Source organism: Vespa crabro, chromosome 2, assembly GCF_910589235.1.
Source record: "Vespa crabro chromosome 2, iyVesCrab1.2, whole genome shotgun sequence".
Lineage (NCBI taxonomy): Eukaryota > Metazoa > Arthropoda > Insecta > Hymenoptera > Vespidae > Vespa > Vespa crabro.
The window spans coordinates 6,476,766-6,503,916 of NC_060956.1; the positions used below are offsets into that span (position 1 = coordinate 6,476,766).

The following is a 27,151-nucleotide window of genomic DNA, read 5'->3' on the forward strand; positions in this document are numbered from 1 at the left end:
CGAATAGCAACGTTCGCGCCTTTTCTATCTCTTGTGAAAAATCTTTACTTTTCATTTTTTATCTAGGATCGTTAAGATAATAACATCACTCTCGTCTTATCAATTTTTTTTCTCTGTTACGATTATGTATCATCCGTATTAAAATTTGAAAAATTATTATTAATTTTTAATGAAATAATAAAGACAACAAATAATTTACCTTTTCTTTTCCTTATTTTTAAATAAACAATATTGTTCATATATAAAAATATTATATGTAAAGTTATTTTCTATAAATAAGGAAAATATTATCATTTTTTACGTGCCTTTTTTAAACTTGCGATACTTTTCTATGTGTATTAACTAATATTTAATTTTCATTTATAAAATTTTTACATATTGCTCTTCTTTTATTTATTTATGTATTAAATGTGATAAAAAATATAAATGATTAAAAATGATAATTTGAGGAAATGAGAATCTAGTAAGTGTATAGTTACGCCATCTCTGAGAATCATTCTTTACTAACGATCGATACGAAGCTTAATAAAATAGATTTTTCTGTTAAAGATTTAGCCTGGTACTGATATTTCGTATCTTGATTATTTCGCATATTTTTATTTAAAACGTATTGACAAAAAAATGGCGGACGGGGTGTCACAAATTTTTAATGCGTTTCAAGATTATTTAAATAACGAACAAGAATTACGCGAGGTTTGTATTAATTACATTTTTATCCCAATTTTTTAGGTTATATGTAAAAGTATAGTTTTTGTCCTCAATTTATAAACGTTTTCCTGGGATACAAATATTTATGAACATCAAGAGATGTTCATCCCAAGTTTTTAGAATAACTTTTATAAATTATATCCTTTTTTTTTTAAATAATTGGTTTTTTACGAATAGTATACAGTATAAATTATTTCATATTGAAATACATAAAGTATTGTTGACCTCTTCAATATTATTACATTGAGATGAATATTTATTCACGTATGAAATGGTAAATTTGCTAATGGAAACGAAAATCATGAGTCAAATTAATTAATTAAATCGATAATACAGATTCATAATAATTAGATTAATAATTCTTTTACGCAAGGAAATCCGTGTTATTGTGAAGGAAATTGAGAAGAGTGCCAGGGATATTCTGATGATACTACAAAATATTCATAATGAAAATACTATGGAAGAAAATATAAGTATGTTTTTTGTATAAAATACTTTATGTTCAACGACAAATACATTACATGTGCAAACCTGATATAACTCGATTGACCTAGTCAATTATAATTGTTAATAATTGAATATTAAACATTAATAATAATTTAAAATTAAACTATTGTTTTTTTTTATTTCAGTTGTCTCACAGTATTGTGTAAAAGCTAGGGAATTATTTGAAGATGTACGTAATCAATATGCAAAACTTGCTGAAGTTGTTCCAAAGGATCAGTATTATAGATTTAATGACCAATGGCGTTTTGTCACTCAACGATTATGCTTCCTGGCTTCATTAACAGTATATTTAGAAGTTAAGATTTTAGTGACTAAAGAAACTGTTGCTGAAATATTAGGAAGTATGTGTTATAAATTTTAATTACACTTTAAAATTCATATTTCATTACAGAGTTTTAATTTTTTTATACTTTCAGTTAAAAATAATCGAGAAGAAGGTTTTCATTTAGATTTAGAAGACTTTCTGATGGGTTTACTTCAATTATCTGCAGAATTGGTATCTTTATAATTATATACCTATTTCTCAGTTTATAGGTAATGAATTTTTCTAATGAATCTTTTAATTCTATGTTTGTAGAGCCGCTTTGCTGTAAATAGTGTTACGAATGGTGATTACAACCGGCCCATAGAAATAGCCAAATTTGTAAATGAACTAAATGCAGGTTTTAGGCTTTTAAATTTAAAAAATGACGCTCTAAGAAAACGTTTCGATGCTTTGAAGTATGATGTGAAGAAAATTGAAGAAGTAGTTTATGATCTTAGTATTCGTGGTTTAAAACCTACCACATCACCAAGTCCTCAAGAAACTGAGTAAGTGGTACGCTTAATCTGGACTATTTTACAGTAAGTTGTTTTGACATATATATGAAAAAAAAAGAAAAAAAAATAGCTATAATAATGTAGCTGTAATTTTTATATAAATAGTGAGGTATATAATGATACAGTAAATTGTCATGTACAGTAGTATATTCAGTCAACGATTGTTAATATACCGCAACTGGCACATTTTTTTATATCCTAAGGTGTTTTAAGCTAAACTTCGTAAAAAATGACTGCGTTTTAAAATAAGTTATGTAAGAAAGAAAAATTTATTTCTTATTTATTTTTATTGTATTCATTTTTAATGCATTTGTAGCTTTATAACCACATTTAATATACAGAAAACTTAAACAAATACAGGGCCTACACAGAGATAATTTATAAATTATTTTAATATAGGATAGATATATTATTTGCTATGATATATTTATATATTAGTATATCACAATTTTTTATTTAATTTTCTCTAAAAAATTTTATATAAAAGTAAGTATATATTTTACATAATTATTTTGTTGTTTTTATAATGAATATAAAAATTATAGTTGATTATTTAAAATGTATTGCAAGAAAGATTATCAAACATGATCAATGATATAAGCAATTTTTAGTCATTATCATGTTTATTTAATCTGGTAGTGATGAATATTTTTTTTATCTAATAGTGTTTTATATACATAAGTTTTATAATAAATTTATAAATAATTAAAAAATTGTATGTATATATATATATATATATATATATATATATATATATATATATATATACATATACATATATATATATATATATATATATATATATATATATATTTATCTATTTATTTAATATAACAAATTTAAATATATAAAATTGTCAAGTGTATAATATTTGATTTATTTTCTTGAGTATATATAATATATTTATAGATTACAAATCTATAATATGAGTCTTTCTTATTACAAATGCGCACGACAATTAATAGAAAATAATTAATAACCTGTTTGATAATTAAAAGTGTTTGGTATAGATTCACCATTTTTATATTTTATATAGTTTTCTGCAAATTGATTAGCAACATCTTGCGGACGTGTCACCCCAGAGATATGTGGTGAAATAATTACCTATATAAACCAAATAATAATAATTATGAAAGCATCGATGTCTCATAGAATAAAGCATGTTTATTTATATAAATTATTCTAACATTTGATAAATTCCATAATTTACTGTTTTTTGGTAATGGTTCTTCTTGAAAAACATCTAAAATTGCAGCACTTATCCACTTGTGCTCCAAAGCATTTAAAAGATCTGATTCTTTAATAATTGTTCCACGTCCAATATTAATAAATACAACATTATGATCTTTACAATGTTCTAGAATTGTGCCATTTAAAAGTCCAATAGTATTTTTAGTAGAAGGTAATACATTAATAATATAATCACAGTTTGTTAATATATCTGATAATAGATCTGTCGTTCTATGTTTATCTATGTAGTCCAATTGTTCTTTTAAAGGAGTGCGTGTCATTCCCCAAATTGTAGCCCCAAACATTTTTAAGTGTTGTGCAACTGTAGGAAGTATAAATTACTATCTAGTTCAAAATCCTCTTTATTGTTTCAATATCAAGTAGAAAATAGGAAAAGCAATAATATATTTTCTTACTGAATTTTCCAATATTTCCCAATCCTAAAATGCCTATATTTAAGTCACGAATTAATCTATGATTTTTTATTTTACCATCTGTTTTCCAGTCTGAATTTTTTTGATTTTCATACTGCTGTTTCTGATCTCGCTCAAAGTTAACAATTTGTGTTATTACATATTCCGACATTGCTAAACCAAAACTTTTATCAGAAAAACGTGAAAGAATAAAATCAAATTGTTTATCTTGAATAAATGGATTTAAATTATCCAATCCTGCCCACGTTGATTGTACCCACTGCAGTTTTGGTAATTTTCCCAAATATGGTATTAATAAATCACAATCAGCCACCATTATTTCTGCCTTGTTGAGTTTCGATAACGCATTGTCTTTTTCTAAATAAATACAATTTATTTTTCTCAAAATATAACGACATGAAAAGTTTTATTAGCGTATATAAGACATACGGATATAAAATATAAAGAAAAAGAAAAGAAAAGAAAAAATAGATTAATATAAATAAAGTTATCGGAGAATTTGAAATGTTAATATTTGAATTTAATGCAAATGGATTCCCGCCATGCGTAAATTTAGAGTGGGGGAATGTGCAATTTCATATTGTGGTGGATTGGTGGATTACTGTGTTTCGTAGATTTTGACACGTGCTCGGAAGAGCTGTCGTCGCACGTACAACGTAACAAGGTGCAAAGGTACGTTGTTATAAAAATCATGATATAGTTTAAATACCTGACAAAACATCGTAGATAATTAAATTTGGAAGGTGTGCACGAAGATGATGTGATAACTTTGGAATTGTGGATAAAACTGCGATAACCTGCGCCATGTCATATGCACGAATGCGTGTTCCACCTTCCTGAAAAAACTACGCAAGTCAAACGCGATATTTAATGAATGATCGAAAACTTTCATGAACTATATTTCCGTTGACATAAAAGTATATAATAGCAATTGTAATAGAATTACAAACTTTTTCATTTTTTTTACAATTTATCAGAAAATATACATAAACGTTCAAAACATCCACGTACTCCTTGAGACATGCGCACCACCTAAGAACAACGAATTTGAATTTATTCATAGAATCTTACAAAATACATTGCTTTTATTTGTGATATCTTTGTACAAATTGGCCAGCAAACATCTTTCATAAGTATAACCTTCAAAATTATTTAGATTGAAAATAAAATTTTAAAAGTGATTGAAAATTTATGGAAAAAAGTAGGATGTCTCGTTTTTCTCATAACATTTGTAATTACGGAATAATGGTAACACAAAGAAAATAAATTTTATTATATTTCGTTAATTATTTCAAAGATTAACAAAGTGATAATGGGGATTGATACTTAGATTATCTTGGTTTACATTTGTGATGAAACAAAAAAGAAAAAGAAAGAAAAAACTTAACATAAGAATATTATCGTTACAGAGTGAAAAGGTGTATCGTACGAAGAAGGAAGCTGTCGAATTTTTTGTTAAGTAAGAAGCTACTGTGATACGGATATAGTGAAAGTAAAAAAGAAAAAAAAAATAAAGCATTGAACGACGTACTACATAAAACATGTATTATACGTATGTATTTTTTTCTTTTGTATTCAAAGCTGAGCGCAGGCGGCCATGATGCGGATGTAAAATTACGATCGCGCGCAGCCAGAGCTACGATCCATTTGCGATTGTTGTGAATGCGAATCCGGCTTAAGACTGAGCGCACCTCCAATAGACGCGTAGATTTCGACGGGCCGATTCCCGCGCGACTCACGTCGAATCGCGGAACTGTTTGGGCTGAACGTGTTAAATGGCTGTGCGTCGGCCATGATGGCTTTGAGCAGGGACCGTGTCACGCAAACATGTTTTCAAAGTGATATATTTCGTTTGGTGACTGAGTGACCGTGTTCCAGCGCGATGGCCGGAGAACGATGAGGCCCTGAGCGCTCTCTGTGCCGGGTAATACGGCCTCTGGGCCCCTAAACAGGCCCAATTAAATTCACGTTCCGTAAGCCCGAGGCCCGAGCCGACCCGACTGGCCTCACGGTTCGAGCAGCCAATTTGGTTGTCAACACGCGAGAGTCACTCGCCTCAAGATGAGCAAGCTGTCGTTCAGGGCTCGCGCCCTGGACGTCTCTAAGCCAATGCCGATCTATATGGCTGAAGAATTGCCAGATTTGCCAGATTATTCGGCCATTAATCGCGCAGTGCCCCAAATGCCCAGCGGCATGGAAAAGGAGGAGGAATGCGTAAGTTGACCGTCCAGCCCTCGTTCCAGTATGTTTTCCACGACGGCCATCTTACATTCGATGTTGTTTTCATAAACAACCGCCAGATGGCATTTGAGATCGTTCTTCTCTTCTTTCATTAGAAATTTCAACTTTTTACCTTTTATTCGTTATTGTTTATCTATTTTTCAAAGCTTTTTATGTGCTAAGAACATCTACATTTCTACCTTTCTATGATTTGACAGTTGTCACACAATACTTTCTATAAAATAACATTACCAATATAGATGATACTGATATGAATACTTGTTTTCACTATAATTTAAATACTTCTTTAATTTATTATTTTCAAATAGTTCATTTAGAAATTTTTCACCTTTTCCTTGTTAGTTTATTATCTTACATATTATTAAAATATAGAAACAATTTGTACATAGATCTGTTTTATTTAATCAGCAAAATACTCATTCCTTCTATTATTATTTCTGTAACTTGAACATTACATTTTATTTATATAATAATTTAATAAGATTTCAAAAGCAATAAAGATAAATTCTATCCTAGAGTTTTATAATATAAATGAATCAGTTTTTATGCAATAAACTATTTTGTATAAAAGATATTATCATAAATTAAGAAGTTATTTATGAAGATTGGTATATGTAACGAATAAAGTTCTGTTATATATTTTTGATGTTAACTAATATCAATGTTTAGTATGATTATTTAGCATAATTTATAAAAGTATAGATAGATAAATTATATGGAAAAAATATTTAAGTTCTGATGTGAAACGTATCTGTCATATATAAACTTTAAGTCACTTTAATTTTAGTTGATTACATTTATATTATTGAACAATACAGTTTTTAATTGCAATAATATTTTCAAGTAATATACATGAAATACATAACAATATGTATACATATTCATATACCTTTATACATTCATAATAATAGTACATAAGGTGATAAATCCATTTAAATCAAACGTTTTTATTTAATCTTTTTTTGAGAAGAGTTAATATTTGGATATATCATAATTTTTTCTGTATTATAGAAACTTTTCTACTTCTTATAAATAATGTAAATAATATGTAAACAAATACATATTATTTGTAAACAACATATTATTCTTAACAAATTATAACATATCGGAAATAACATATTAAAAATTTTGTGTACAAATAATATGTTTTAAATGTAATATCTATATATTATATTATATTTGTGCATACATATTTACATTTTTTATTTGAAGGAACATCATCTTCAAAGGGCAATATGCACGGGTTTAATCATTCCTACCCCTGAAGTAACTGACTTGGCAGACGTTGAAGCTTATGACAAAATATATCCTGCTGATTACAAGTTGCCTCGTCAACTTATACATATGCAGCGTAAGTATGCATGAATTTATATGCATGCATATATGTGTGTATTTATAAGCTTGTGTACATAAATCATGTTTTATTTTTTACAATTTATTATAATATTTATAAAGTAAGATACAATCAAACTTACAATTTTTATTCACAGCCTTTGCAATGGAGCAAGACATACCAGACTATGATATGGATTCAGAAGATGAAAAATGGGTTGCTGTTCAAAGTCGCAAAATGGATCTAACTCCACTTCAATTTGAAGAGATGATGGATCGTTTAGAAAAGAGTTCAGGCCAAACTGTAGTTACCCTTAATGAAGCTAAAGCACTCTTAAAAGAGGATGATGATCTTATTATTGCAGTTTTTGATTATTGGTTAAACAAACGACTTAAGACAGTAAGCTTTTACAATATTTTGCAGCTTGAGATATATTAATAGAAATAATAATATTACTAAGAAAAAAAAAATTAATAAAATATTATATACTTTGCAGCAACATCCTTTATTATTGACTGTAAAAACGGAACATCGGCTTGGTTCGGCTGCTAACAATCCTTATTTAGCATTTAGACGCAGAACAGAAAAGATGCAAACACGTAAGATTCGTAAGAACGATGAAACAAGTTATGAAAAAATGCTTAAGTTACGTAGAGATCTTAGCAGGGCAGTTACTCTTCTCGAACTGGTCAAACGTAGGGAAAAAACGAAACGAGAACATTTGCATCTTACAATAGAAGTTTATGAAAAGAGGTCTGTTCTTATATCATTGACATATTTATTATTTTGTTTTATATCTAATGTTCAAATAAATAAATTTTTAAATATATAGGTATCAAGCGCAAGATTTCAATGGTCAAATTTTAGCGGAAGTGTCTGCATTAAAAACTCCAAGACCAGCGTTCACTCCACTTTTCACCAATCAATTTGGAGTCCATCAAAATTGGGCGAATAAAGTTTGTAATAAAGTGAGTAATTAGATAATCGAAGTATACAGTTTTCATTTAAAATTAATGATTAAATACTTATTGTTTCATTAGGATGAGGTTGTAGCTAGAAAAGAAAAGAGGCAATATAAAAAACGAAAACATAAAACGGATAGTAGAGGAGGTAGCCTCGATGAAACTGGTATACGTGGTGGAACAGGCAGTGGAGGAGGTCGAGGAAATCGGACAGGAGTTCTTGGAAGTGGGCTGGACCCTCTACTAAGTTCGGATGAAGACAGTCCCCTTCCATCACATTCTCATTCTCAACCTTCTCTTTCTTCTGATAGAGATGATGAGGATACTGCTGATGAAGGTCAATTTGCCTTTCGACGAAATAGAAATAGCACTTATCTACCTGTAAGTATGATATATTATCTTGAAGATTATAAAAGTATTCGAAATTTCATGTTATGTATTTTACATTATATTACATGCTATTCACAATTATTAATTTATGAATTTATTTAAAAATCAGTTTTTCCTTGCAACGTTCTTGCAAGGGTGGTAATGAAAACAAGAAGTTCTTTTCTTAAGTATGGAAACAGTTTTAATGTTCATTTTTTCAGGATTGTAGATATAGAGCTTTTCTCTTTGCAGCCCGTATTAGGTGGATTTGGAAATTGGCCTTGGTGTGACAAACATGAAGGAGGTTTGGCTGATAAGAAGTATAGGTTTGCCCTCACCAGCATTAGTAAACCAGTACCTAAATGTATTGGTCTTGCTAGAAGAAGACTTGGTCGGGGTGGCAGGTACTGATTTAGTGATTCATTTAAGTAGATAGCCATTTTGTTTCTTTTTTTTAATATTTATTTATACAATACATTACAGAGTTATACTAGACCGCTGCTCTTCAGATTTGGATGACATGTGGTCTTCTTTAGATTTTACGATACACGAACCAAAACGTGAGGCTTCGGACTCAAATACAACTGCCACAAATAGTACACCTGTCAAGAAAGAATGGTACGAGCTTGCCAATTGCCAATTCATATAATGACTAGTACAATATCCTCTTTGTTGCAACTATATATGTTAATTAATATCTATTAACAATTGTTCAAATTAGGCTACACTTTCGACCAAAGACTCCACCTGAGTCAGTGCACAGTCCAAGTGAGGAAAGTAGTGATACAGACTCAGATGTAGAACCAGTGTTGTCTCCATCGAAACCACTTCCATATCCATTCCCACCCGAAGCAACGTCGATATGTGTGGAAGTGGAACCCGAACGTGTGGGTGACGAGCCACCATTTACTTCGGAATTTAACATTGCAGATTACTTCTCAGTAGATGCTCTATCGGACTTTGATCTTGCGGTAGCAAGTGTTAACGGTAGTGCGTGCGTTAGTGGGTTGTCGGACAATAGCTCCAGCGATTTGCGGACAGACGAGCTGGGCAGCTCACATTTTGTAGTGACACCATTATGCAGCAATGTGTTTGCACAGCCTGTGACACAACAGAACCGACCTCAGTGCAGTGGTGGTGGTTCTAGTGTTGTAAATACTTCAAGTTCTTCAATCCCGTCGTCCTCTTCGTGTGTGACCAATCAAGCGACGACACTGAGTACCGTATCAACGCAATGTACGAGTATTGCGATAGAAACACAGTCGAATTACCAGTCCAGACAACACAGACAATTACCTTATAACAGTAACGCTGCTTCTATATTATCTAAATCTCTGACTAGTCCAACAAATAATAGAAATGGCGGTAATTGTGGCAGTGGTGGAAGTGCAGGAGTTAGAGTGTTTAGTGCAGCCACCACACCTAGTGGTACCATTACAAACTTTGGTAATGGCCATCAAAATGGGCCTTTATCACATATAAGCAACTCAAATAATCTGCCAAACAGTACTCATGTTGTGAACAATCAGCCGACAATAGTTCTACCACAGAAACATCCGCCGTCCAATCTGTTGCCTGGCCTTATCACGCAAAGTAAATTAGCAAGTATTGCAAGACAACAACAGCAACAAACACAGAGTCAGGCACAACAAATCCCAACGTCCGGGGAAATTACGCTTAATAGTAATAGGTAAGCATTTATCTATCTTGTTAAATAATTTATTACAATTTTCTTATTCTAATATAATTCTTAATATAATACATTTTTTAGCCTTGAAAGAATTCATTTCATTTATTGAAAAGAATTTCAATAAATGAAATTCTTTTCAATCAACTATATTAGATTGATTATAAATTGAAATATGTTGATTCATTTATTTATTTATATGTGATAATAATTATTATCTTTAAAGACAAATTAAATGTGTATAAAGTATTCAATATATATGCTAGATTACTCCTACTATGTTTTATAGTGAAAGTTTGAATCTGGAGGTGGATGGAGTGGAAAATTCACCCTGTGAGACCAAATCACAACAGCAACAACTTGTCCGGGCAAATAAAACTAATTCATTGGCAATGGAAGTGACATGATGCCTACTATTGGCACCCCTGTTGCTACCAACGCGTTATCGGGGGCTTTGCTAACTTTATCTTGCCCATGTCTGCCTGACTATGGGAAGTGGATATTGATGTATTGTTTAAAGCAAACAAAAAAGTGGTACGGCTGAGTACAATTGCAAAATTGTTTTGATCAGTTCTCTTCTGTGGCGAAACTATGATTATCAGAATAGTATAAATGTTATAGAAAATATTGCCTTTAGCTCTGGCCTGAAAAAAGAAAAAAAAAAAAAAAACATTTTAATTAATTTCTTTTTTTTTTCTTTTCTTACTGAATCAACAAACAGTCGGTCTGTATTATGCAAATCATGAATTAATAATCATATCATAATATACATGTTATTTTAAAAAAAAAAAAAAAATGAAATTATATTTCAAAAATTCAGTTCCCTAAAATTAATGAAAATTTCTGTGGTAATTTTCTATGCTTTTTACATGAAGAAGGAATATTTAACAAATTACGATATACAATTTCTTTTTCTTTGCACACAAATATGTATTTATTGATTGTACAAAGAATGACACATTTTTCTTCATATATCATAATTAAAATTTGTAAAACAAATGCTGTCAGAATGAATTAAGTTAAATTCACTTAAGTTAATTAGTGCTACGAAATTGAAACAGTACCAGTATAACAAATTACAAACATAATTTATTTATTTATACATATGTTTCCAAAGGATCATAACATTGTTATTGATTATTATTATTATTATTATTATTATTATTATTATTATTATTATTATTATTATTTCTTTTTTTTTTTTTTTTTTTTTTTTTTATTTGGGAGTTCAATACTCTAAGATTATATGCAGTGCAAAAAAAATTGTCATTTATTAAAGCTAATAGAAACTAATAGAATTCTGCAATCCGGTTAATTCTATTTGTGTACAAAAGCAGTACTAAAATGTATCTCATAATCACTGCTTATCTCACAAGCTTTCTCAAACACAGCATTCATTAAAAACAGATGTGAGGAGCAGTACAATACAACTCCACAGAAGTAAGAACAATCAGTAGTTTATATGTTTCATAAATAATTTGCATATATGACAAATTCTTGACATAAAATCTTGTGCAAATTTATTAGAAAATATAATTTCCTTAGATTGTGTAATATATATAATCTCTTCACAATTTCTGCTACAAGTTCGTCATTCATAAAAAAGTTTGTAATTACTTGTACAATTATAAATCCAAAAATAATAATTTTATTCTACTTACTGCAATTTAAAATACCATTTAGAAGCAGATAAAGGAATAATGTATTTTTTTATTACATTACATAATTACTTCATTACTGTACATAGATTTGTTTTGACTACCATGTTTTAAAGAAGTTGTTTCTTTATATATCTCATAATATATTAAAACGCTTGAAGGCTGTGAAATATTAAAGTTATTACTATCAGGTAATTTCAAAGAACATTAAATATCTTTGTATGCAAGATGCATGATTGGTGAATATATTATATATGTATGATTTTTTGTATTACTAGATCACAACAGATTATATCAAAAAATAAGTAGAGTCTAATTTTATTCAAATGTTGCGTTTGAGGAGCTTGTATTACACAAAATTGTGAAAGAATGTTATCTCTATAATACCTATATAAAGACTTGTAAGTCTTCATGTTAGTGATTGCAAACATACATATTGAATTAGACCCACAAACAAACAGATATTCATCTATTAGCAAGGTATGAGAAATTACAAAAGAAAAATTTATTTCCAAATAATGTATTTGCAAAAAATAGAAATTTTTCTTTCAATCATTTATATGTATCTCTTCTATGTAATAACTGTATACTCTTGTTAAGAAAAATTGTTACCTATGAATACCAATGCATAGGTAAAAAGTCTTGAATTTCCATGTATCACACATTTGTGATGCTCTCTCTTCCTCTTAGCATCTTTTATATGACTGTCTCCCTTTATGTACAATTTTATTGATGTACCAAGATAAAATGTTAAGGGCAAATATTTTTTATAAAGGACAAGAATACAATTAAACATGTTTTATTTCGGATGTAACAATTTTTAAAAAAAAGGAACAATAATTGTGACAGTGACAGAGAATCAGTTAATTTCTATATTCTCTTTCATTTCTACTTTAACAATATAATTTACTTTGCATGTGATTATTCTTCAAAATTCATTTTTATATGTTTATAGCTTTACTTTTTCATTATGTTCAGAAAAAACAATATAATATATTGAAAACATAATGAAATTTAAAGTAAGCTATTATATTTCTCAACTCATAATTGTAACAATGTTCACTATGTAATCTTGTGTAAAATCAAATAACACTGTATTTTATGATATCGTAAAAAATATTGTGATAATTCAAATTCAAAGCAATTTATGCAAAATATAGGCCATTGCTCAACTAATAATTTATCATTATTAAAAATATAAAAATATATGTCAAATAATATCATAAACTTTACACATGTTTAAATATTGTTTTTTCTCAATGGACAATGAAAATGCTTAGTGCCAGCCGTAACGCAAGACAGGAAGTATGATTATGGTGCAAATGTTTCAAATTGTAGGGAGACTTCTTAAAATCATAATAAGAAACAAACAAAAAAAGATATATTGTACATATAAAAATAATTACGCTTACTGTATCTCTTACTTTTAGGTAATTAACTAAATAATTGTAATTAATGTTGTTGTGGTAGGCACACAGCGATGTGTATGAAAAATTTATGAATTCAAAACAATTTTAGAGAAGGAGTAATAAAGAAATTTTATCCTGGATAGAACTTATTATTTTGTAAAAGAACACTTGCCTATAATATTATCTAATATTTTCTAAAATTTAATTTCTGCTCCATATTTGTACATACATTTTAGAAACATGATTATTTCTCTCGCTTTTCTCAAATTTATCATTAAGCATGAAGATTCTATTCTTTTTCACATCCTTATCTGTACATGGTATATTAGTAATACCATTAATTCCTTGTCAATTTTTGGCATTTACTTTTACATTTAAATTTATCATTATATGTTGGGAATCTTCTGCTAAATGAATTTATGAGAAGATCAAGTGATGTTTGGAGAACTATCCAAAAAGATTCTTGTAAAAAATAATTTGTTTATTTAGTTGAAACGCTTTAAACGAAATATAGTGGTACATGGATTTTTATATAAAATTTATTAATGTTACATTTACCCAATAGTATCTTTGAATAATAAAACATCAAGAATTATCGAAGTTTGATCGCTCAAACCAAAGACTGAGTTTGCTTTATATTTCTGGTTTGGTAAACACGAAATTTCACTAATCCAAGGCTAACCAAATTGTTTAATTGAACAAAAATTAAACAATTATTCATTAAATTTATAAATAAATATAATATGAATAAGCTACTTTTTCGTTTCATTAAAAAGTTACCTATTTTATAAAAATTGTTTTGGTTGGCCATATAAAATCGTGAAATATCGTGTTCCCAATTCGCTGCATTGACAAGATATATAATAGTAATATTATTACTTAGATATAAGCCAAATCAATGCAACTTTACAGAGCGATCGGATGAAGTTATTAACCAATTCATACAAACACAATTATATGAAAAAAGGAACTTATAGTTAAACTACCTGAGGAGAAGTTCCAAAAATTTTACGCATTGACTTCTATAATAATGCAGACAGGCGTCAAAGTGCAGTGTATCCACTATATATATATATATAGTACACATATATATATACATATATATGTATATATATGTATGTATGTATATATATGTATATATATTACACATATATATATGTATATATGTATATGTATATATATGTATATATATATATATATGTAAAATTTTATTCTGTGAATACAGTAGAACTTCTATGTCGCTGTGCGACAGGAAGATTTTATTGGAAAGTCTCTCCTACCAAAGCTCTGCTTTGAACAAAAGTTTGTCAAGTGTATAGAGAATTCTTCTCAAAAATGTATGGTTGGAGGATGTAAAAGAAAAATCTATGTATTTAGAAAATTTATTCCAGACAACTTTCAACTTATTCTTCAACATAAACATTTGTGCTCATACTATCTGTTAACACCTCTTTCTATATATGTACATATACGAAGTAACCTTGATAAGTTCAAACATAATACAATTACATATTTAGTACAAATAATACGGAACGTAATAATACATTATATTTTTAAATTTTCAGTAATACAAAATGTTTATAATATTCTTTAAGACAAATCAGTACTAATTGTACATTTCTAGAGGCAACTAAATTAAGTGACTTTATCATACATAAATTTAAATTAATAATTTTATTATTTTTCAATTTTTACTCCGTATAATAGCATTAAGGTTGAGGTGTTATTAGATAGCTGAGTTATATTTCCTACGAAGTATGTATAGAGATTGAAACTTAACTATTGTTTAGTATTAATATGCATAAGTATTGTGATTAACACTTGACTCTAGTAGGCAATGTAACTAATTGAATGTATATAAGTCAATTTACGGGTTGCATTTTGACTATTAAATATACTATAATTGTGTAACTCTTAAAAATTGGCATAACCATAAACATACCAATTCTTGTACATATTCACATACATATGTTTAATTATGAGACTAGACATAAAGATACAATGCATTAATATATTTATATATGTGAATATATTAATGTATGTTGTATTTGTATGTACAGATTTATGATTACATATATGTATATGTACACATATACACAACAAACAGCAGCAGAAAAACGGAGGGAGAGAATGAATGAGAGAGTAAATGAGAGAATGTGAGAGAGAGAGAGAGAGAGAGAGAGAGAGAGAGAGAGAGAGAGAGAGAGAGAGAGAGAGAGAGAGAGAGAGAGAGAGAGAGAGAGAGAGAGAAAGACAAAGAGAGAAAATGGGATATACTAGGATGAATTTTGCTATAGATTAAATTTTTTGCATATCCACGTCAATAGGTCTTACGCCTGTTTCCTTTGCCTATTCTATTTATACTGCATTATGTACGCTTTCTATGCTGTACAATGTCAAAATGTTACTTCAAAGTGAACTATCTTTTTTTTTCTTTATATTGCAAAATGCAAAGCTTCTCCTCTTAAAGGGAAAGTATATTGTTATGTTTCAACTATAATGATAGTGGAAAAACAGTGAACTGGTATATATTGCAAAATAAAAATTGGTAAAGCAGACATTACTGCAAAATAAATTCTGATAATATCAGGTTTACAATTTTTTTTTTTTTAACCATTCCACCTAGGTTCAAAATATAATAATTCTCTTTTTTTCTCTTTTTTAATTTTTATCTAAAACGAAGGTAAACAGAGGTAAGTTTATGTAGAATTAATAATCACTGTCATGATTATTAACATATTAAGAAAGTAATAATAAAGCTTGTAGAGTATTTTAATTACATCTTTTATCTGTTTACCGTAATTGTGTGTTTAAAATTATAAATGCATCAATATATACAAAACTGATAAAGGCGTGAATATAAAAAATTCTTAACACACTATTATGGAATAAATGAAACTATGTAAATATTATTTAACTATTATGTAAAAGTTTTTTTTTGTTTTTCCGTTAACAATAAAATAATATGATGCAAAAAAGAGCGGTAGAATTTTTCCTGCATAAAATATTACAACGTGTCAGAAGAGAGAAAGAGAGAGAGAGAGAGAGAAAATGAGAAAATATTTAAATTTAAAATATTAAATACGTTATTTTTTCCTATTACATTACATATCTTACACGAGTTTTATTTATATAATTATTATTAATATTTTATCCATTATATGCACATTATATTACAATTTTTTAATTTGTTCTGATATGCTATTACTAAAAATTTATTTCTGATATGTTATTACTAAAAAGCAATAATATAAACCACGTGAAATTTTTAAACTTCAAGAATATATCATTGCTACCAACTATATCTTCGTATGGAGAACAATAGTCCAGCGATTAGTTTTATAAAAGAATTATAATTATTTTGATATTTCGTTTCATAAATTTCAATACTATCTCATTTTCTGGGAAATGTAAACTTTTGTTTTATTTAAAAGTGATAGAAAAAACTATTTATATAAAGCAAAAATGCATTATGATACAGTATCATTAATTAGGTTGGTATCTTTGCTAAGACGATTCAGATTGCTACCTATTACTATTTTATTTTACGTTCCAATTAAATTGATATGATGTTTATTTTGTTCGTAATGACATGTTTTAGAATTGTGAAATAGTAAAAGATAATGCTATATATTTTCATTCATAAGAATTGTAGTGTATACAAACACATCTATCTACGACACATTTTAAATGGTTTTTTGTTTATATAGTTAGTGTTATCAATCAGATGACTAATATTTTATTAGAATTAGATGAGTAATAAAATATTTTACAATATTATTCAAAATGTCTATCCAAACAAATATTGATCAATATTTTAAGCTAAAATTAAAAAATAATCGGAAAGTGAAATCGCGAAATTTTGTTGATTTGAAAGAACTTAAAAGATTGAAAAAGGTAAATATATATAAAACGTTTTGTTTTACATAAAAACGCATTATTCTACATAAAAACGCTTTATTTTAAGCCTATATATATAAAACATTTTATTTTACATAACAACGTTCTTTCATATCAATTTCGAATTCTTTTAGCAACCTAAGAATATAAAATCACAAACAAAATTTAGACAAAGTAACGAAAGAAAGCATTTTTCATCAATTAATACGTCATCATTTTATACTAATAAATCAATAGATAATGCACAAATGACAGATACAGGTACTCATTTTATGGTAAATATAAATACAGCTTATGTATCAGATGACCTACTAGATAATGAGACTGATGCATTATCAGATTGCTCTATAATATATGAAAGAATATGTACATCAAATAATAAAAAATCAACTGATAAAGAAAAAGCAACTGATTCTGAAAAATACTGTATAAAATATTCTGAAGAAACTTGTATCAAGAATCAATTACAAAGTTTTGAGGAACAAGTATCGTCTAGTCACAATGATAATGAACTTATAATGCAATTTAAATTGCTTGAAGAAGAAAGTAATAGAAGGTTTTCTATGGAAGAAGATTTAAAGATATTGGATGTTGAAGATAATGGTATAAGTAAAAAAAAATATGACATCTCTACAGTACATAGTAGTCCTGTAAAAAGTATATTAAACTCTCCTTCTAAGCAAAGAAATCTAACTTTCAGTCCAAAAAAAAGTTCTACCAAAGAAATCTTGTCACATAATCCAAAAACTCAAAAGAACTCAAATCTTTATTTTCGACAAATAGTAAATATAGAACTTACACATACTGCAATAGAAAATATGAATTTTCTAAAAGAAGGTGCAATTTTGGCTAATAATTTTGATCTTCAGAAAATATATGCTGATAGTTCATTTATATTTAAATACAATCGTGTAGATACAAGAGCATCTGAAAAATATGAATATGATGATGTGATTATACCAACAGAAACATATGCAGCGATTTTATTTATGATAGTAGTGAATGTTTTTTCAAATCCTATAAATTGTGGATATTTTGATAAGGATGAAATAGATTTTATTTTTTCTATGTTTACACTTTCTGTAGAAGCTCAAATGTTATTTGCACGTATCTTAAAAAGAAAATATTCATGGCACAGAGTAGAACATTTAAAATACAACAATTTAGCTGATGATTTGATACCAGTTTGCAACGAACTTGTGTCAAAGTCATTTTTTATATCTGATATTGAAAATGAAGAATTATCTACTTCCCTTAAAATGCTTCAAATTGATGAAATTCGAACAATTTGTAAAGATTTTAAGTTAAATTATAATAATAAAAAACAATCATTGATAAAGAAATTATTAGAAATGGGAGCCAAAAAACCTCTTTTTCCTGGCATGAAAACCTCAGGTGATAGATTAAAGTCATTAATATCAAATAAGTTGGGATATTGTATACGTTTAAGTCAAAAGACCAAAGATATTTTTGATAAGGTATTAACATTATTAATACCTTCTCAAGAACCACAAGAGACTGTATCAGATATATGTAATAAGTTGATGCAGATCGAACTTAAAAAGATGATTTTTCCTAAATTTTCTGATAAAAGATATCCTATTTTTAGCAACAGAAATCAATTAATTCGGTAAGTGTCAAAAAATAAATAGTTTATTCTTTATATAAATCTAAAAAATTTTGTTTCATTCTGATTGTATGTATCTTAAATACTGTATATAAATTATGTTTAATTAGTTATATATATTTGTATATAGATATATTGAAGCAAAAAATGAACTTACTGGTATAATGAATGCCATTGAAAAAAAACAATGGGAGACTGTAAAAAAAATTGGAAAGTTAGCTTATGATCAATGGCTACTTATTATGAAAAATGAATCCACATGGTAATTATAAATATTCAAGAAAATGTTTTATTTATAATGCATCTGTGTACACATATATTATTTATATATAATTATTTATTAATACAAATATATACATATATATATATTTATATATATATACATATATATATATATTTGTATTAATAAAAATATTAGGTTGTCCGAAAAGTTCGTGCTGATTTTTGGTAAATGGCGTAAGGACAAAATTGGCACGAACTTTCTGGACAACTCAATAGTATTAAAGTTTATGTATATTGTATATGGGATATAATTTAATTTCGTTTCATTTTACAGTTTAGAAAACTATGTGGTTCCTTTGCATATATCTTGTTTTATGCCAGGTTATTTATGGTTGAAAATATTATCTAAAAGTATAGATGCATTTAAGAAAGTAAAAGAGACATTACCATTTGCCATTGAAATTTTACATAAATTAATAAATCAAAATTTTTACATGCAAAGAAAAAAAGAAACTTGGTATGCTGAATTAGCATTGATAGAAATGCATCATAATAAAAATTTAGAAGCTAGTGCAAAAATAACGCTAGAGTCATTGAAAATTGAAACTTTATCCGAAGTTGGTACTGCAGAACTTTTGGAAAGAGCAAAAAAACTTGTTAAAAGAAAAAATGGCATAAGTAACACTACGTTGACAAATATTAAGACCACATTAAAATTTATGAATAGCAAGCTTAAAAGTCCAATATTAAATACAACAACAGTGGAAGCTACTTTAATTAAAGGGTAAGTTATAGTCAATTTAAATGGATATATAGAATATGAATATATTGAAAATAGACTATGTATTTATATTATAGAAAACTATATATTTATTTATAGAAATTTTGGAGTTAGTAAGAGCAAATGGTATATTGATAATAACACAGATAATAAATCCTATATTTCAGTTGAAAATGTTGCATTAAACTTTTATTATAATCAAGGTTTTAATGGTGGAATACATTGCGAAGGTGCTCTGCCAGTTACTCTATTTTTTGTCTTATTTTGGGAAGAACTATTTAATATTGATATTCCTGGAGCTTTTGTGACATTATATCAAACAGCTCCCCTAGATTTATTTACTAAAGATTTTTATAAAAACAAAAAAGAAACAATTGATATGAAACTTAACTTATTACGCAGTTTTGATCCAGAAACTTTTAGCAGTATTGTAGAACATAACTTTATATCGAACAGTCACTTTGAATCCATGATGCATGTTAAAATGTTTACAAGTAATAATATTAAAGTAAGTAATAAATTGTTATGTATATCATAGTTAATAAATTAAATTATTGAAGTAGATTTAATGAGATAATATAATTACAGGAAATCGTATATTGTTTAGGGACTGAAAATGTTATAAAAATTTGTGAACGACTTATTCATAATTTTACCTTATGGAAAGCTGGCTTTCCTGATTTGGTCATATGGAATTCAAATAATAAAACTGTAATTTGCAATCATACTTGTATATTTTAAATAGTAACATGATCAGTGGTTAATTTGTATTATGTTTTACGAAATAATTTTTGTTTTTTTATTAGTGCAAAATCGTTGAAGTCAAAGGACCTGGTGATAAGCTTTCAGTGAAGCAAACATTATGGTTACAGTACTTACATGAAATGGGAGTAAATGTGGAAGTTTGTCTAATAAAAGGTAAATCTTTTATATTCATATAATTTGTTTATTTTTTTCTATTTGTAAACTTTAGATAAATTATGTTGTAAAATTTATGGCTCTAATGCTTCCGTTACGGTGATTGTACAAGGACCTTCAAAATGATACCTTTAAAACAGAAAAATTATTTTAATAATTTCTCTGTAATTTTATGTAATAATTTTTATTTTGCATTATAATAATTTTAATTTTTTTCTCTGTAGATAATGGCAAAACTTACTGAAATTGCCTTGTCGCCGGAGTTATTTCAATATTAAATTCTGCAACTGGTACTCCACGATTTGCTACTTGTGGTGCAAACATTGCAGCTGGGTATACAATAGAAGATGTTCCAATTATTAAACATACATCGCATGTTTCAACAATCTCATCTGCAGATAATTTTAATAAACATCAAATTATTTTATTTCATTAATTAAAATATATTTTATAAGCTTAATTAACCATTGAATAAACATTGAATAAACATTAACACTGTATCATTGAAAAAACATTGTTTAAAAGTATCGAATAGTGCAATAATTCACCATCAGTTGTCCATAACATTCGAATACATTGGGATTTTTCGATAAATGAAATTTAAATAGCGTGATCGCGCTGCTAAAGTTACATTTTTATGTCGAACGATTTGGTATATTTATATTAATATTTTTATTTATATCACAACTATATTATACATATATTATATATTACTTACAAGCTTTACTAAGTACAGATTCATCAAGACTTTCACCAAACCATATAATATCAGGTCTAAGCAAACCATTGCAATTTACATTCTCGCATCTAGGAAGTTCTTCTATTGGAATGGTAGAAGATGTAATATTTGGATCTGGTGCTCTATTATGTATGATGATATAGTAAAATATGTAAAATATAAATTATAATTTTTACTGACAATAACTTTACCCTTTTCCATCTAATGCCGCGCAGATTGGAATATTTTCATTAACACTTATATTGTGACATTTCGTGCAGCGTGTTCTATAAAGCGAACCATGAAGCTCCAATATATCTTCTGTTCCTGCTTTTTGATGTAAGCCATCAATATTCTGAGTTATTACTGTTACCTTTTTACCATCTCTTACAAAACGTTTTTGAAACGCTGCTATTGCTTCATGGGCCTGTCAATTTAAATCAAAATGAAAAATATAAAATGAAAAGATTCAAATCATATCACTTAAATGAATAGCATATAAAAAGAATTATAAGTATAAATACCTTATTAGGTTTGACTTTGCTTACTAATGTTCTTCGGTATTCATAGAATTCCCAAACTAATGATGGATTTGCAGCAAAAGCTTCTGGTGTTGCCAGGCTTTGTGCTTGATATTTTCTCCAATATCCACCTGCTCCTCTAAACGTTGGTACACCAGATTCGGCTGAAATACCACTCCCAGTTAAAATCATAACATTTTTACTATTCGAGAGAATTTCACGAAACGATTTCATCACGTTCATTGTACACACTTATTAAAAATTCTATAAACTTTTTTGTCCATTCACGATCAGCTGATCGTGACGTAAATTACAATTAAGGATCACCCCTGGTTTTATAATGATTTACGTCAACAATAAGTACAGGAGTAATTCTTAAACAATTTTGATGAACAAGATCTCATTTTAAAAGTAAAAGTATAAGCGAGATGAACATGGCTTTTTCGAATTTTTGAATTTATTTTTTTTTTTTTGAAAAACATTGTGTCAAAAAATGATATTCTTTCGAAAATAGTTTATGTATAAAACTAAAGCTTTTTCAAAAATTCGAATAAGTTATGTTCTTGCTTAAATTTTCATCTTTAAAATGATACTTTATTCATAAAAACCATTCAAAAATTATATTTCCATTTGTTATTGACGTAAACGTTGTTTTCGACATTTTTTGTGGGAAAAAAAATGTTTCCTATAGTGGCGCCCCTCGAATTTTGCGGCGAAAGAGAAGAAGCTCCTACCCAAACTACTGATTATCATATAATCATTACAATGATATATGATTTGTTTCTGCAAAGTAGACGAATGCTTCCTTATTTGGTATACGTAAACTGATGCTCAGATTTTTTAATCTATTTAAAATGCAAGGAAACGCACGAAGAAGTCTCAGTAACGTATTCAGGCATTTTAAATAGTTTACGTTTAATGATTCTATGATAAAAATAAGCAAATACGTGTTTAGTCGTTTATGCTAATGAGTCTTAGGAATTTTATTAATTTAAACAATGTATAATATACACGGATTACAATATACTAATATTTAAACAATAGTATATTTCCTTAAGCATTACATTAACTCTGTTAAATATAAAATAATTTTAATTCAATATTTCAATATAATTAAATATTAAACGCTAAGTCATTGTTTTCATCTAAATCAACAAAAACGGACTTTTGACTGATTTTTACTGTTAGAGAAAAATTATTCTTTTGTATTTCGATGAGTAAACATAGAAGCTTTCTCTTTGCGAATTAACTTCAATGGCCGTCCGTTAAAAAATAATTACCTCGTATTAGAGTTATCGAATTTTTGAATAACTCAACCTACAATGATATCCACCTACATTATTTTCAGCCACTTACGAATCGTCCACCTTCAATTTCGATCTAAAATGCGAACAAGTGTTTTGGAGCCATCGCAGAATTTTTTAAGTAGTACAATTAGCATTTTTCAATTATTCTATTTTCGGAAAAGTATAATACTTTTTTTACTTTTGTCCGATGTATTATGTACAAAAATTTTTATCACACGCTAACTCGATTGTTGAATTATGAATTATTTAATTATTTCTTATAGTATCTCTACAAGCTTATACATCAATCCAATAAACATATAGCGCGGACAATGTTCCTCTATTCTGCTTCTGTTTACATTTTGTCTATATCTATCGTTGAAGTATATACTACGAACGAAAACATAACCTCTTACATATGAAAATCGTATATTTTTAGATCTTGAATTATATAATAGACTATGAATAGTTATGAATAATTTTTAAATGTATCTATTTTTTACATTTTATTAAATTACGAAGAATTAATATGAATATTAAAAAATACTTATTTAAAAGTTTTATCAAGAATTTCTTCCGATTCAAATCTCACGTACGTATGTAAAATTAATTATTTTTTTTATAAATTAATTGTATTGATTAAACTATTAATTATTTTTGAAAGGAAAAAGAATTAAAGCCAAAAATTATAAATAATTCATTTGGTAAATATGAAGTTGTAGAACCATGGTATGTTTCCGAAACGTGCCAAAGATACGTGCCATCATATGTTCCTAAGCCATCTTATAGTTTAACTAAAATCCCAGAACCAGGGCCAATAAGACCAGAAATTAAAGATAAAAATCAAATAGAATGTATAAAAGAAAGTTGTGAACTTGCACAATATGTTCTTACTGAAGCAGAAAAATATGTCAAGGCAAGAATAAAAGATTATATATTTTATATATATCATATCAATATATATAATAATGTGACTTTATCAATATTGAGAGTAATCATAATTCTTAGCCTGGTGTTACTACAGATCAGTTAGATGAAATGATTCATGAAATGATTATAAATAATGGAGCATATCCCAGTCCACTTAATTATCGAGGATTTCCAAAATCTATATGTACTAGTATTAATAACGTTGCATGTCATGGTATCCCAGATAATCGTCCATTAAAATACGGAGACATACTTAACGTAGATGTGACTGTATGTATTATCATACTATTTAATTTTTGTTATACGGCTCATCATAATTTTTTCTTGTTAAATGTTATAAATTTAGGTCTATTTAAATGGCTATCATGGGGATTGTTCAAAAACGTTTGAAGTAGGAGAAAGTGATGCTGAAGGTAAAAAATTAATACAGGTGACTGAACTTTGCCTCCAAAGTGCAATAAAAATTTGTAAACCAAATGAAAAATTTTGTAGTATAGGTACGTGGCAATATTTCTCTTTTTTATAGATATATCAAAATATTATAATAAAGTATTTTAGGTAATATTGTGGAAGAAATAGCAAATAAGCATGGATATAATGTAATTCCTGCATTTGCTGGACATGGCATCGGAACTTATTTTCATGGGCCACCAGACATCTTACATTTTGGTATTTTCGTACAAATAATTTAATGTTTATATACATAGATATTTGAATGAAATATTTTTTATTGCATTTAGCGCATGAGTCTGCTGAAAGAATGCAGCCAGGTATGACATTTACTATAGAGCCAATTCTAAGTCAAGGTGGAAAAGAGGTAGAAATTTTGGAGGATGGTTGGACAGCTGTAACAGTAGATGATGCTAGAACTGCACAAGTAGAACATACTATTTTGATAACTGATAGTGGTTGTGAAATAATGACAAAGTAGTTACTGATATTTATAAAGTTGATAGCAAAACTTTATGTAATTCAGAACAACCTATGCTGTAGAATAAATTGTCTTTGATTATATAATTAAATTTTATTTAATAAAATTATTTTTAAATATTTTAAATCAAAGAACATGTTTATTTGGTTAGAACTGCTGCTTCCCAGTTACTTTCTAATGTTAATGGACCTTGAATCTCCACACCTTCATCTTTAGTAATTATACCAAGATGATACTAGAAAAAACAGGGATATCATATATTTTGATAAATAATAGCAGTAACTGCATTTTTTAATTTTTTTACATAAATTACCTTAGGAAAAGAACGAGCGTCTCTGTAAAAAAGAACTTGCATAGCTTTGTAAAGAAGTTCTTTTGCTTCTTCTTTAGTCATTTCACTATTTTCTTCATATGCTTTCCGCAATAGAGGTGTTGCCATATAGGCACCATAACCAGTTGCAATTACTGGATCAATGTAAGCAGTTCCAAGTTTATCTACTGTACCTAAAAATCTGATAAAATATACACAGACATATTGCCTATTTATTCATAATAACATATATTAATTTATAAATTAACGAAAAATATTTACGGTTTTCCATTATCTAAGCCTGCAATTACAAAATTGTTCCAAAATGGATCATAACTTGATCGTCTGTTATACATCACACGAGTTAACCAACAATAAAGTGCTTTAGGCTTTAGAGAAAATCCATCATCTAAACATTGTTCATCTAGGCTAAAAACAATATTAAAATACAATTATATATTTGAAATAGATATTCTTAGTAATTGTATAACTCACATTTTTTTTTCAATGTTACTTTTGATGCACTGAAAATCTGCATAATCACCGCTAGCACCAAGAAGAATATTATCGTTGACTTTCATGATACGTTCACAATTTCTATATCGAGCTAATGAACCATAAGATGCCAGGATATCGGCAGCAATAATAACTCCATCTTTAAATTGTATTCCAATTACTGATGTTCCAGTTGTCATAGGTGCTCTATACAAATATATATAAGCTGTACTACAAATTGTTTTACATGATTCCTTTTAAATTAAGATTTACTTTTGAACTACATCATACTATATTATAAATTAATTATTATTATTATAATGTTAAAAAGAATAAGTTGTGAAAGAATACTCTATTTTAAATATATAAAATAAATAAATTCTACAGAATAACCTAACGTGATTTACAGGTTATACCTTATATATTTTCTTGAATAAACATTTTTATAAGAATGAAATAAAACTCACTGTGATCTTTGGCGCATTCCATGATCGACTGATTGTATGGTACTCCCAGGAAAATCATAAAAACAGCCCGGCGTTGGACCATTTTGCCAAAAAGGTGCGGGAGTAGAATAACCGTTATTACCAAAAAGCGCCATATTTACTACAAGTCACGATACAACTTTGAAATGTCATGTTCTGCAATCTATTGTGTTACAGCGCCATCAAAAACGCCATCTTTTTATACATATATTTGCTTGTTGATGATTGGTTTGCTCTGAAATAGCTTTTAAGTTAGAAAAATTCATTTTATTTTACATAGTAAAATATTTTATTCTTTTTCTAAATGTTTCTTTTTCAAATGTTTCCTTTTTTAAATATAATACTCTATAATGTCATTCAAGAGCCATAATCAAAACAGAATTTGATGACAGATTTCTATCATAATTGATAGAATAAAAATAATTCACCAATTTTACGAATAAGTAATAAAAGAAGTAAACACGATTCATTAATTATACGTTTTTTATGTTTATGACAATGTCTCGTAACATAAAATAATAAACCTCATTCGTTAACTTATCTATCTGACCTATCGGTAATCAATCTACGATGTGGTTAACACTGCTTTTCTTTCAAAAAGTATATTTATATTTGAAAACCCGATTTTTTTTAATATTGTGCGTATAATTTGATTATCGACATTAGTGAT

At 27.8% G+C, this 27,151-nt stretch overlaps 7 protein-coding genes across 8 annotated transcripts; 4 read left to right on the forward strand and 3 right to left on the reverse strand.

Annotated features, from left to right (window-relative positions):
* The first annotated feature begins 526 nt into the window (after positions 1-526).
* Positions 527-2,408, forward strand: LOC124433028 (translin). The gene is made up of 5 exons (XM_046982522.1): positions 527-693; positions 1,082-1,181; positions 1,341-1,556; positions 1,632-1,711; positions 1,793-2,408. The coding sequence occupies exons 1-5, from the start codon at positions 622-624 to the stop codon at positions 2,027-2,029; spliced, it is 705 nt and encodes a 234-aa protein (XP_046838478.1). The 5' UTR covers positions 527-621; the 3' UTR covers positions 2,030-2,408.
* A 472-nt stretch (positions 2,409-2,880) lies between these two features.
* LOC124433233 (glyoxylate/hydroxypyruvate reductase A-like) lies at positions 2,881-4,691 on the reverse strand. The gene is made up of 4 exons (XM_046982997.1): positions 4,408-4,691; positions 3,681-4,055; positions 3,222-3,586; positions 2,881-3,138 (listed from the first exon to the last, which is right to left on the reverse strand). The coding sequence occupies exons 1-4, from the start codon at positions 4,502-4,504 to the stop codon at positions 3,007-3,009; spliced, it is 969 nt and encodes a 322-aa protein (XP_046838953.1). The 5' UTR covers positions 4,505-4,691; the 3' UTR covers positions 2,881-3,006.
* Positions 4,078-15,950, forward strand: LOC124433232 (enhancer of polycomb homolog 1). The gene is made up of 12 exons (XM_046982996.1): positions 4,078-4,370; positions 5,108-5,157; positions 5,280-5,912; positions 7,152-7,290; positions 7,430-7,671; positions 7,769-8,025; positions 8,105-8,240; positions 8,313-8,615; positions 8,856-9,007; positions 9,087-9,221; positions 9,325-10,293; positions 10,580-15,950. The coding sequence occupies exons 3-12, from the start codon at positions 5,760-5,762 to the stop codon at positions 10,695-10,697; spliced, it is 2,604 nt and encodes an 867-aa protein (XP_046838952.1). The 5' UTR covers positions 4,078-4,370; positions 5,108-5,157; positions 5,280-5,759; the 3' UTR covers positions 10,698-15,950.
* An 897-nt stretch (positions 15,951-16,847) lies between these two features.
* LOC124433176 (fanconi-associated nuclease 1-like) lies at positions 16,848-21,298 on the forward strand. Of its 2 annotated transcripts, XM_046982901.1 has the most exons (8): positions 16,850-17,254; positions 17,392-18,887; positions 19,015-19,146; positions 19,441-19,890; positions 19,987-20,395; positions 20,476-20,598; positions 20,694-20,805; positions 21,030-21,298. In XM_046982901.1, the coding sequence occupies exons 1-8, from the start codon at positions 17,144-17,146 to the stop codon at positions 21,047-21,049; spliced, it is 2,853 nt and encodes a 950-aa protein (XP_046838857.1). In that variant the 5' UTR covers positions 16,850-17,143; the 3' UTR covers positions 21,050-21,298. The 2 variants fall into 2 exon arrangements, with proteins under 2 accessions (XP_046838855.1, XP_046838857.1); XM_046982899.1 differs by lacking the exon at positions 21,030-21,298 and having other exon boundaries at positions 16,848-17,254; positions 20,694-20,828.
* On the reverse strand, positions 20,813-22,692 carry LOC124433179 (NAD-dependent protein deacylase sirtuin-5, mitochondrial-like). The gene is made up of 5 exons (XM_046982903.1): positions 22,048-22,692; positions 21,736-21,950; positions 21,524-21,666; positions 21,047-21,197; positions 20,813-20,934 (listed from the first exon to the last, which is right to left on the reverse strand). Exons 1-5 carry the CDS (start codon positions 22,285-22,287, stop codon positions 20,880-20,882), a joined length of 804 nt encoding a protein of 267 aa, XP_046838859.1. The 5' UTR covers positions 22,288-22,692; the 3' UTR covers positions 20,813-20,879.
* Positions 22,693-23,103: 411 nt separating this feature from the next.
* LOC124433178 (methionine aminopeptidase 1D, mitochondrial) lies at positions 23,104-25,322 on the forward strand. Its single transcript, XM_046982902.1, has 6 exons — positions 23,104-23,922; positions 23,995-24,246; positions 24,339-24,530; positions 24,607-24,757; positions 24,819-24,929; positions 25,001-25,322. The coding sequence occupies exons 1-6, from the start codon at positions 23,860-23,862 to the stop codon at positions 25,189-25,191; spliced, it is 960 nt and encodes a 319-aa protein (XP_046838858.1). The 5' UTR covers positions 23,104-23,859; the 3' UTR covers positions 25,192-25,322.
* Positions 25,270-26,631, reverse strand: LOC124433180 (proteasome subunit beta type-4). Its single transcript, XM_046982904.1, has 5 exons — positions 26,464-26,631; positions 25,997-26,203; positions 25,784-25,930; positions 25,505-25,703; positions 25,270-25,426 (listed from the first exon to the last, which is right to left on the reverse strand). Exons 1-5 carry the CDS (start codon positions 26,595-26,597, stop codon positions 25,331-25,333), a joined length of 783 nt encoding a protein of 260 aa, XP_046838860.1. The 5' UTR covers positions 26,598-26,631; the 3' UTR covers positions 25,270-25,330.
* Positions 26,632-27,151: the final 520 nt, after the last annotated feature.

What these genes read in the sequence shown, in the direction of transcription:
- LOC124433028 (XM_046982522.1), top strand. Translation starts at nt 622, where the DNA reads ATGGCGGACGGGGTGTCACAAATTTTTAATGCGTTTCAAGATTATTTA. An exon ending in TGTTGCTGAAATATTAGGAA is followed by an intron (nt 1,557 to 1,631) that starts GTATGTGTTATA and finishes TTATACTTTCAG; the next exon opens with TTAAAAATAATCGAGAAGAA. An exon ending in TTCAATTATCTGCAGAATTG is followed by an intron (nt 1,712 to 1,792) that starts GTATCTTTATAA and finishes CTATGTTTGTAG; the next exon opens with AGCCGCTTTGCTGTAAATAG.
- LOC124433233 (XM_046982997.1), bottom strand. Translation starts at nt 4,504, where the DNA reads ATGGCGCAGGTTATCGCAGTTTTATCCACAATTCCAAAGTTATCACAT. An exon ending in TATCTACGATGTTTTGTCAG is followed by an intron (nt 4,056 to 4,407) that starts GTATTTAAACTA and finishes GTATTTATTTAG; the next exon opens with AAAAAGACAATGCGTTATCG. An exon ending in GGGAAATATTGGAAAATTCA is followed by an intron (nt 3,587 to 3,680) that starts GTAAGAAAATAT and finishes TACTTCCTACAG; the next exon opens with TTGCACAACACTTAAAAATG.
- LOC124433232 (XM_046982996.1), top strand. Translation starts at nt 5,760, where the DNA reads ATGAGCAAGCTGTCGTTCAGGGCTCGCGCCCTGGACGTCTCTAAGCCA. An exon ending in AGACTTGGTCGGGGTGGCAG is followed by an intron (nt 9,008 to 9,086) that starts GTACTGATTTAG and finishes AATACATTACAG; the next exon opens with AGTTATACTAGACCGCTGCT. An exon ending in ATTACGCTTAATAGTAATAG is followed by an intron (nt 10,294 to 10,579) that starts GTAAGCATTTAT and finishes TATGTTTTATAG; the next exon opens with TGAAAGTTTGAATCTGGAGG.
- LOC124433176 (XM_046982899.1), top strand. Translation starts at nt 17,144, where the DNA reads ATGTCTATCCAAACAAATATTGATCAATATTTTAAGCTAAAATTAAAA. An exon ending in ATGAAAAATGAATCCACATG is followed by an intron (nt 19,147 to 19,440) that starts GTAATTATAAAT and finishes TTCATTTTACAG; the next exon opens with TTTAGAAAACTATGTGGTTC. An exon ending in GAAGCTACTTTAATTAAAGG is followed by an intron (nt 19,891 to 19,986) that starts GTAAGTTATAGT and finishes ATTTATTTATAG; the next exon opens with AAATTTTGGAGTTAGTAAGA.
- LOC124433179 (XM_046982903.1), bottom strand. Translation starts at nt 22,287, where the DNA reads ATGAACGTGATGAAATCGTTTCGTGAAATTCTCTCGAATAGTAAAAAT. An exon ending in GCGGCATTAGATGGAAAAGG is followed by an intron (nt 21,667 to 21,735) that starts GTAAAGTTATTG and finishes CATACATAATAG; the next exon opens with AGCACCAGATCCAAATATTA. An exon ending in CCGGCGACAAGGCAATTTCA is followed by an intron (nt 20,935 to 21,046) that starts GTAAGTTTTGCC and finishes TCTGTTTTAAAG; the next exon opens with GTATCATTTTGAAGGTCCTT.
- LOC124433178 (XM_046982902.1), top strand. Translation starts at nt 23,860, where the DNA reads ATGAATATTAAAAAATACTTATTTAAAAGTTTTATCAAGAATTTCTTC. An exon ending in AAGCAGAAAAATATGTCAAG is followed by an intron (nt 24,247 to 24,338) that starts GCAAGAATAAAA and finishes CATAATTCTTAG; the next exon opens with CCTGGTGTTACTACAGATCA. An exon ending in TGAAAAATTTTGTAGTATAG is followed by an intron (nt 24,758 to 24,818) that starts GTACGTGGCAAT and finishes AAAGTATTTTAG; the next exon opens with GTAATATTGTGGAAGAAATA.
- LOC124433180 (XM_046982904.1), bottom strand. Translation starts at nt 26,597, where the DNA reads ATGGCGCTTTTTGGTAATAACGGTTATTCTACTCCCGCACCTTTTTGG. An exon ending in AGTAACATTGAAAAAAAAAT is followed by an intron (nt 25,931 to 25,996) that starts GTGAGTTATACA and finishes TATTGTTTTTAG; the next exon opens with CCTAGATGAACAATGTTTAG. An exon ending in ACGCTCGTTCTTTTCCTAAG is followed by an intron (nt 25,427 to 25,504) that starts GTAATTTATGTA and finishes TGTTTTTTCTAG; the next exon opens with TATCATCTTGGTATAATTAC.